The sequence below is a fragment of the Plutella xylostella genome, chromosome 24 (assembly GCF_932276165.1).
Source record: "Plutella xylostella chromosome 24, ilPluXylo3.1, whole genome shotgun sequence".
Lineage (NCBI taxonomy): Eukaryota > Metazoa > Arthropoda > Insecta > Lepidoptera > Plutellidae > Plutella > Plutella xylostella.
In genome coordinates, this window is record NC_064004.1 from 643,176 (window position 1) to 653,604 (window position 10,429).

Genomic DNA, 10,429 nt, shown 5'->3' on the forward strand with positions numbered 1-10,429 from the left:
ATACAACATAGGTGATAGTAATTATAATAATACATAAAGTCATATTTCTAGCATGTTTTTGTAAATCATGAATTTGCTTATTGGTGTACTATATGTATAAGTAAGTAATAATATTTAAAGGAATTATAGTTAAACTTGGGTTGGCTCCCAATATTAATCATTAATAGGCAGATATTCAACTACTGTCTTATTCTAGAGTCTTTTCAATTCTTCTATACTAACCCCCTTATTCATAAAAAAGTTACTGGACGCTTTAGCTATTGAACTGTTTTGTCACTCTCTGACCAAGAACAATTTGTTCTTTGACAGAGAGTCATTTTTTATGAATAAGGGGGTTAATGTATCTGATGCTATTAATATGTACTTAAATAATCGAATTCTATCTATAATATCTAATCTAGTCTATAATATTTAGGTATGTTAATAAATAAGAAGCTAGTATTAAGGCTACTGCTTATGCTCACCATCACCACTCTTAGAAGTAGCTAGTTATACTTACCTACAGTGTTAAACAACATAATATTATGTAAATTACTTATTCGTAAATAATTTTCCATGCACAAGAATATTAAATATAGGGCTATACTTTATAAAGTATATGTAAAGCTAACTGAAAGATGTACAGTCTGAGTTAAACAAACCTGACCTATCAGAATCAGAATTCATTTATTGAAAAGAGATTACAACATCAATTACAGTGGTCTCAGGTAGCTTTGTCACTCTGAGAGGGGTCAGGTTTCATGGCCCCAGTATGTACTAATATAACTTAATATACTAACCTATAATATAAATGTTACGCTATAATATTTATACGTATATTGTAATTGTACCTCTCTAATGCAAATAATAATTTTATGCAGGAAGATTTAAAAAAGGGTAAGTAGGTACCTTAGGTAAAGAGACGGGCACCTTTGGTTAGCCCATAAAAAATTAAAGACCTAGCTAGACCATAGATGATGTTATGGTGGCGATCACAGAAATGTGGCCACCACAGCGCCCAGTAGGTTCGCTTGTTCAAACGAACTTGAATTATATTAAAATACCTAGTTAAGTATATTAAATTGATAAAATATTATTTTATTCACCCATCTTCCGCCTATTACCTAGTCTTTTATTGGTTAACTGTTTGTGCTGGGGCTTGTTTAAAATTAATTTTGTTGACTATACAAAGTACCTAAATTAAAAAAATGTAATCGTAAATTCCGTGGGTTTTAAAATATCTTTCCAAATATATCATCATCATACTGTACAGGTAGTATTTATTTACTTTTATTTTTCATTAGTAGGTACATAATATACTTACTTATATCTAGTTTCTAACCCATATTAGCGTAGGTCAGTGGTGACCCAAGTTCATTGTAGAATGTGAAAACGCTTACTTTGCTATGTAAACCTGTATTACAGTCAGAGGTGAATAAAACTGACCCCTCACAGAGTGTCAAAATCATGACAATGTGACTTGTGGTCAAGTTTATTTGCCCTTGACTGTACATTTTGTAGGTAAATAAGAAACTATCATACTATCAACTGAGTATACAAGGATATAACAGTATTCATCATAATGATAAGGCCAATACTCGCAGACACTCACGTATTGATAAAGGCGTCAAGAATAGTCAAGATTCATCATAATATCTATCTACTAGTAGGTAGAAACACAAAACCTATAAACGCTCCGGTCTTATGACTCAAAGTACGATTGGTGACCGTTTGTACCATTGAGATAGATTAAAGTTAAATGCTTATCTTAAACATGCTTAAGATGGGTACTTAGGAGTGTAGTTTGTCTATCTCATCATTTGATTTGTTTATCTCTTCGCTAAGTAGGTACTTACCTAACCTTCCTAGCTCCCTCTATTTATTATCATGTTTCAATGAAAATGGTCAATGCCCTTTAGATATATGACGACCGAATGGTGTAGTGTTTAGTGACCCTGGTTGCTATGCTGCAGGTCCCGGGTTCGATTCCCGGCAGGGGGAGATATTTAAATGCTCGGGTCTTAATCTATTTGTATTTATATGTCTCTGTAGATATATCAGCTGTCCGATAACCGTATTACAGGATATCTGCCTAGTTTGGGGTCGGATGGCGTATGTGAGATGTCCCCACATATTATTATTAACTACTTATCTACTCACAAGCTCAGAGTTGCTCAGCGTGCTATGGAAAGGGCTATGTTAGGCGTGTCCATGCGAGATAGATTTCGTGATGAAGAAATCCGTAGGAGAACTAAAGTTACCGACATAGCCAAAAGAATTAGCACGCTGAAGTGGCAATGGGCTGGCCACGTAGCCCGCAGAGCCGACGACCGCTGGAGTGGAAAGGTTCTGGAGTGGAGACCCCGTGTCGGCAAACGGCGTGTCGGTCGCCCCCCAACCCGTTGGTCTGATGATCTGCGGAAGGTAGCGGGAAGCCGCTGGATGCAGATGGCGGGTGACCGTTTGGGGTGGCGATCGTTAGGAGAGGCCTATGTCCAACAGTGGACTACAGAAGGCTGAGAGAGAGAGACTTATCTACTCATATAAAAGTAAGTAAAGTTGTACTTAACTACCTAGTTAGTTAATTACTTACTTACAACATTTTTGTTTTATTATTAAGTATATTTGGCACGATTGCTATTGATTTAGATGCGGAAGCTATGTGTGTGTGAAATGGTCCTAAGCATCAAAACACCTTTGTTGATTGGTACTTCCTATATATACCTGCATTGTGTATGTGTCGGTAGTACGATATATGGCTGCCTCTACAGCAGGGATGCACAGACTTATCAAGACTAGGGGCCACTCGGACAAATTATGATCTGATGGCGGGCCGCCAGAAGTATAGCTAATTAAAGACAATAAAGAATTGATAATGATGTTCAAATTGTGAATAGTGCTTACAATCGTTTTTTTATTTATTTGGCTGAAATTTACATGTAAAACTGCTTCCAAACATTCGTTTGCAAGGCTGTTTCGATTTTTTGTCGATTTAGTATTGAAAAGGTATGTTCACATATATAGGTACAAATTTCAGAGCAGAGTTTATACGCATCTCTTTGTAGGTATGTATTTTTATCAATGCAGCGGTAAGCTCAGTAATTTTCTTTCGTTGAAGTTGTTGCGTAAATCTTGGTCCGGTGTCGCCGTGGTCGGCCCGCGGGCCGCGTTCTGTGCCTCCATGCTCTACAGCTTACATATTTTTAAGGGTTCTACCTTTTTTGGCATAAGATTTTTTTGCCTAATCTCGTATTGCATAGTAACGTTTGGTCAAAGTCTCGTTACGCCGAAAATCGTATGGCATAAATCTCGTTTAGTAAAAAGTTATTTCGCATAACATTGTTTAGTCTAATAATGGTATGGCCAAATCTTGAATAGCCTAATAATGCTATGGCACAGGTTTATACAAAGTAATAAAATTCGTTTGGCTTTAACTTTGACGGAGCGTCTCCCTACATAGCGCAAACTGGTGCCTTGTATTGTTTCCCCTGTTTGGAAAACGCTCCGCTCCGCTTCGCTGCGCTCCGCTTTGGTTTTGATGAACATGTGCACCTAACACGCTCCTCCTCGCTTTGCTCGTCGTCGCACCTATTTTTAGGTTTCGATCTCATGGGGTTTGTAATAATTATATTGGTCGTTAACTTTCGATTTTTTGATCATACAATATCGTGATTTTCGGGATGTAGGAGAAAAATATCACAATTTGTACATTTACTACATACTAAATATATTATTTATTAAGATAACATTAAGAGAAACAAGATTATACATAGGTATAGACGAACATAAATTTGAGCAAACGAAACTTAGGTGTTTAAAGATTGTGCCTAAAGAGTTTTAGACGAAACGAGCCTTATGCCACATAAGTCTTGGCAAAGTGATGGTTCGGCCAAAAAAGTTTAGACCATACGAGTTATGCGAAATGAGTTTTGGTCAATAAAGATTATGCCAGATGAGCGGAACCCATTTTTAAGAGCTATGTTTGAAATCATTGTTGTCCTCTCTGACAGTCCTTGTGTTTATTGCAAATATCCAGAGAACAATTATGCCACTAGCGTCCAAATTATGCTGAGATGTATAATTATCCTACACAAAAAAAAACGCATATTCATTAATATTGACCGTTTACTTATGAAGGTGACCGTATGAGTATAGCTATGATTGAATCCCCAAATTTTTTTACATTCAATAGCGCCAACTATGGATTGTTCCCTACTAGAGATGCTGACAGGTAGGTAGGTGTAGGTACTAGTGATGTAACGAATATTCGCATTCGCGAATATTCGCACTTTTTTGGATATTCGCATTCGCATTCGCAAAATTTGGTGCGAATGTTTTGCGAATATCAGTAGGTACTTTTTAGAAAAAACTATTTGAAAATAATGGTTAACAAAGGTTAGCAAAGTCAAAATCCATTCGTCGATAAGTAACTTTTTTATTACAAGTCACTCTCTTAATCAAATTAACAGTCTTACTTTATCATATATGTATTTACTTTGGAGAATGAAACTTTAGATATTGGTAGTTAATAGTTTCATAAGACCTAAACATAAATAGCTTCTTTAAGCAATCAAAAAGCGTATTTTCACAATGTATGCCGAATTGCAGAAAGGGACTTTAAGCTAATGTCGACATTAAATCTGTGTGTGTAATGTGCCATAGAAAAAATGGCCTACGATTTACAAACTTTTTAGTAGTATTTCTTTAAAATAACAACCTATTATCGTTTTTTTTTCGATACAGACTTTCGTAGATTCAAGGGCATTCTGAAGAAGCTAAGCGTTGTTTGTATTCTTTTTTGTTTTTCAATTAAATTCATTAGGTCTTGTCACCGTGAAAAGTTCATATGAAGGCCCACCACACGAGTTACCAAGATGCCCCGGGCCTTACAGGACTATGCAAAATCATAGTTTCTTTGGAACATGAAAGATAGAATTTCGGCTATATTTTTTATTATTATGTTATATTCAAACACTGAAACTAAACTTTAAGCGTAGTTACGGTCTCTTAAGTACCTACTTTCCAGTTTAAATACTTATAAAATAAACAAAAATTCAAAAATATTTTTTTATTAACCTAATAAAGCCCACCAAAAATTGAAGCATTGTTTTTCACTCTAAATAATTGTTAGAATAACAAAAGAACATTTTTATTATTTTAATATCATTACAGACTTTTGTATTGAATGTAGATTTAGTTTTGCTAAGCCACCGTACTATTAACGCCCAAAAAATCGATAGTAATTGATTAATTAACAAAGAAGCTCATATTTTTGTTTAAGTTTTACGTAAAAACATGGTTTTTGTTCTGATAGAAATTATAAATTATACTTGATTAATATCGGGCCATGATAAGTGCCTATGTTCCTAAGAAGGCCCACATTAGAGGTTTTCGAAAATGATTGTTTCCGTAAAGAAGCTTGATTTAATCTGATGATTTATTTGTTGATTAATATTTAAAGATAAATGGAGAATATAGTAATCAAGTTTATTTTCTTATATTGTTTCAATTTTTTTATTTATTTAATTATTGCAAAAAATGGGCCTTACAACTCGCACGTACCTTAGTTTAAATGTTTCGTGTAAGTCGCCCTCAGAAACCGTACACAGTCGCAATGTGTCGTAACAGTTACGGATAAATTACAATAAAGTGTAACTACTTAAAAAAAAAAAACTGCGACTAGTATTGGCTAGTCTCATTCGGAATGCGCCTAGAACGGAACGTACCTCGTTCAGAACAAGACTGCCACGAATCAAAACCATACAAATGACGTCAAATTTGAACACAAACTGAATATTCGCATTCGCATTCGCGAATATCGATATCAGATATTCGCATTCGCATTCGCATTCGCGAATGTCCAAAAACGCACATTCGTTACATCACTAGTAGGTACGGCCATGTGCACAGAAACCTGACCCCCCCTTTCACAGTTAAAATGTTTCTTTACTATACTCTACATCCTTTACTCTGATATCCATATTAAGGTACTAAACATTTTCCTAAACCCATAAAATAAACCAGATAAATTTGTAGAGTTAGGAGTGCAGGAAATAAATCAAAGAATCCAAAATGTTAATTTAAAAGTATTTATTCGAAAAAATACTACAACTAAAATACCTGATTAAAATAATGATTACAAAACTGAATTTCTCTTACTTTCTATAATAGATAACAGCCTATTTTTGTACACTTGAGAAATAATAATAAAACGCAGATTTTGGCAAAAAAAAATACAACTATAGTGGAGTATAATTTGTTGAGATATTTAAATTATTATTTAGATTTTACAAGACGTAGGCATCTAAACAATCAAATTAAACTTTTAGGAACAAAAAAGTCAGAATGCATTCACTTTTCCCGCCAACTCAAAATCACAGACCAGAATGACATTCTACTTTTTAAATTCCTAAAAGCATAGACAATAGTTTTAAAACTTTTTAAATTTAGACGGCCTTCTGCAGGTATTCGTCGAAGAGGTACAGGGACAGTGAGAGGTCGTTTCCGTTGTTTCCGGTGACGAACTTCTTGAGGTCCGAAGTGTGTCCGGCCAGGTCGCGGATGGTCTTGGCCTGGTACTCAATGAACTCCTCTTCGAGGTATTGAGCAATCTGGAGGAGAGAAGAATGGGTTATTATATGGAACAAAGTAATATTTAGAAACTTGTATAAGAAACCATCTTTTAAAGTACCTAAGGGACTATAAGCTAATATAGACCTTTAAATGTATATAGCTGCCTTGCTTTGATTATACTGTCAAGACAGAAATATACAGACATATATTTAATACCCCTTTCTGCAACACAGCGTAAGAATTTTGGATGATGTCTTCTTATCATGTCCGTGTCAGGTTTCCCTTAAGAGGAGGAAACATTTGAAGGCAGCTAGAATCCTCTCACTTCAGAATCATACAGATCCGCTATAAAATGCGGTTAAGAAATCCCTAACTCCAATCTCTTCCAGCCAACCTTTGTATAATATACGGGTAATCCCTAGTACAATCTCTTTAGCACAACCCTCTCACCTCGGCGTCATGCAGATGCTGGCTGTTCCTGGTGGCCTCCCTATGAATGTGGAAGGCTCTGTCAGCGAGCTCCTTCTGCGTGTCCAGCGCTTTGGCCAGCGACTCCAGCTCGTGAAGCTCCACGGTGAAGTTGGCCTTGGTTGTGGGCTCTTGGGTGCTGCGGCGCGCGAAGTCCATTACTCCTCCTGTTGGGGTTAGGGGTCGATTGTGGGTTAAGGTTTTGCAATAAAATAATGTAAGAGGTATACAGATAGATAGGTTTTTCTACCTTTGATGCTATATTGAAAGATTGTGACGGTCGATTGTCCCGCCAATACCACGATACGTCACTTAATAACGGGACAATCGACTGTTGTCAGAATCTTTCAATTTAGTATCTGAGATAAAAAAGCAAACTTTATGTATAAAGAACGCTATTGAGGGGCCAGGTTTCTTTGACCCCGACTGTACCAATTTCGATAATGGTGTAGGTAGGGTGTAGATGTAACGCGCGCAAAGACAGAAACTTCGAAATTAAAAGACGGTTCCTTGTATGGGAATCGTATGAATACCATAGATACGATTGCGACGTCGGCCTGTCAATACTTAGAACTGAGATCTTATACCTAATATTTTTCTCTTCCATCTTTTAGACTTGTACCTAACGTTACAAAAAAAAAAACCTCACCTCTCTTGTTAATATGCTGGATCAGCTCAATGCTCTTCTCCCAAGCATGGTCGCTCAGCTTCTTAAACAGCTTGCTGAACCCGGCCCTGTTAGTCTGGTAGTTGTTATAGTAAGCAGCTGACAGCAGGTACTCGAACGAACGCTCCAGGTGAAGGTTGGCATACGCCTGCATCTCTGAAGCCAGGCTGCCGTGGTGGCCGTAGCCGCCGTAGATGGCGTTACAGCTGGGCAGGACTGGCGGGAAAGAGGTAAAAGATTAGTCTATGGATGGGAGAAAGGAGGTTGATGGTGTTCGGTTATTGTTCTGAGGGTTGAAAGGTTCTATTCTATTCTCTGTGGGGGTGTAAGTACCTGCACGTGGCTCTCTCGAATGGAATCTTTGTGCATACCCCCAAGGTCTAAACAGCCTTCCTAAGTTTGGACCATTTCCCACCACGCTGGTCCACTGCAGGTTGGTGGGTTCACATATTTGAAGGGTTGAAAGGTTATTCTGTGATGTTTATGGGTCTATGTTATAATTTTTTTTGTTATGTTGATATTAAAGTCGTTTTCCTAGCTTCGCTCAGCTTCAGCTATTACTGGAATACTAATATTGTTTTTAAAACTTCTGTGATGAGTACACACGCAATAAGACTTGGACTTTGGCCGCGTGTAGTTAACAATGAACATGGATCTCACACAAAGTATCGGCCTATGTCACAATGTAGGTACTTTGATATATTGAAGACAAAAGTCATGTAGGTACTTACAAAGTTTACCGCCTAATTAAAGAAAAAGAGGGTAAATATAAGTATGTAAAAATATACATTGGAATAGAATCATGAAACGGGTAAAGAAAAAAGGTACTTAAAAATTAGAAAATTAACTGAAACGGAAATGCCTGTCAACCATAGAGAAGAAAAAAAATAAGGCAAAGAAAATTTCGCAAACTGCCAAGGTGAATTTAAATTAAATCAACTTACCAAGGCTGTTGGAGGCCTGTCCACAATCCAGGGACACGTCATTGTAGCAGTTGTCGGCGGCGGAGGCTCCAGACAGGGCCAGGAGGCACGCCAGTGCTAGTGCGAATGCCTTCATTTTGATCTGGAGAAGAAATAGTTTGGTTAGGGTTGGCTGTTGGTGGTAGTGCTATGGCCTTTTTGGTTTAGGAACTACCTTGAAGCGGCTGTAGGGTAGAGGGTATAGAGGTACAGTCAGATGCATAAGTAGCTATACACTTTCGAACCTTGTTAATCTAACAAACCTCCTATCTATTCATTGTAGCATTGACGGTTCGTCAGTTTGACAAGGTACAGAAATGTATAACAACTTTTGCAGCTGACCGTACATAACAGTATTAAGTTTTCGATCCCTGTTTGTCGATAGGTCAGCTACCTATACATCGGCCATTGGGTTTCTCAATCTCATCCATTCCAATAAATTGTGGCCTTCACTCGTCATTCAAGGAAGTTCTTAGAATAAAAATGCAGGCTGTTTTATTAAACTACAGATATAACTTAGGTACCCGACCTACAGTCGTCGAAATATAACAGGCCCGTTTGGACAGCTCCAAAATGTATGGGATGACAGCTGGTGTCAAACCTAAATCATAAAAAAATCTAAACAATAAGTAACTTTTGGTGCTTTAAAAGTTCTTTTTTGTTTCGGCCGTTAAATAATAAGCCAGATTATATGTCTTTTATGTATTTCATCAAATAAATCAAGAGTAGGTAAATAGTAAATTTGTGTAGCTGTCCAAACGGGCCTATTATATTTCGACGACTGTACATGTATTTGTATACGTATTTAGCCATGAGCTTTTTCTATTTTCTCAAGTACTTAGGTAGGCTACTATCTACTATTAATATAGGAATAGGTAGGTATTTGGGGTCCTGGGGCTGATAATGTCAATCCAATTAAAGTAAGAGATAAGTACCAACCTACAATATAGTTTATCAATAATAAGCTCGTATTAACAAGCAATACAATTTTAAATCAGATATATGAATATGAACCTACATGCCTAATACCCAATAAACATGATAAGCACTTGAAGTAAGTGACTAGATACTATATCGTAGATAGGTATTTTAGTTTCATCGTTTAATACCTAAATACCTACGTAATAAATACCTACCTAGTATAAAAATAAATACTTACTTATTAAAAAAATTGTTAACTACAAGATTTATTATTTTTTAAATTATTTAAGTACTTACCTACATAAAGTTAACTTAAAACCGTAGAGGTGCCAGAAATAAAATTTATATAAATATTATTAAACTGCACTCACCAAATTACGGTGCGAATTGTTACAAATCAAACAATTGAAGCGTAGAACCGAACTGCGATGCGTCGAAAGTGCTGCCTTTACACACACTGGCGCAGAAGGCGACGATCAACAACAGAGATACTGAATTAACTGATAAATCGTGTCCAAATAGGACAAAAATATAGATTTTTCGCGATTTTCACTTGTCACACGGGCTGTTGACGGCCACAATGATACGATAATAATTCGTCATCGTGTGAAGTTGGCTGCACTGTTCAGGGATGCCAGCTGTGTTTCTTAAAACTACCGGTTTTATTCAACAGTTTCTTGGTATTTGGTTTTTATTCTTTAACGCATTTGGGCTTTAATCTTGTAAAGATTCACATTTAAGTTTATTAAGATATGTTAGAACTTAAATTTAGGGTATTTTTAGTCACTTAAAGCTGCAATGAAGTGAATATTGAACTGAAATTACCAACGATTTTGTTAACCGATTATACGCTGGTATC

General features: G+C 36.5%; 1 protein-coding gene across 1 annotated transcript; it reads right to left on the bottom strand.

The window, feature by feature from the left end:
- Positions 1 to 6,054: 6,054 nt before the first annotated feature.
- LOC105380754 (soma ferritin) lies at positions 6,055 to 10,162 on the bottom strand. The gene is made up of 5 exons (XM_038110782.2): positions 9,942 to 10,162; positions 8,632 to 8,752; positions 7,670 to 7,903; positions 7,003 to 7,187; positions 6,055 to 6,590 (listed from the first exon to the last, which is right to left on the bottom strand). Exons 2-5 carry the CDS (start codon positions 8,744 to 8,746, stop codon positions 6,426 to 6,428), a joined length of 699 nt encoding a protein of 232 aa, XP_037966710.2. The 5' UTR covers positions 8,747 to 8,752; positions 9,942 to 10,162; the 3' UTR covers positions 6,055 to 6,425.
- Positions 10,163 to 10,429: the final 267 nt, after the last annotated feature.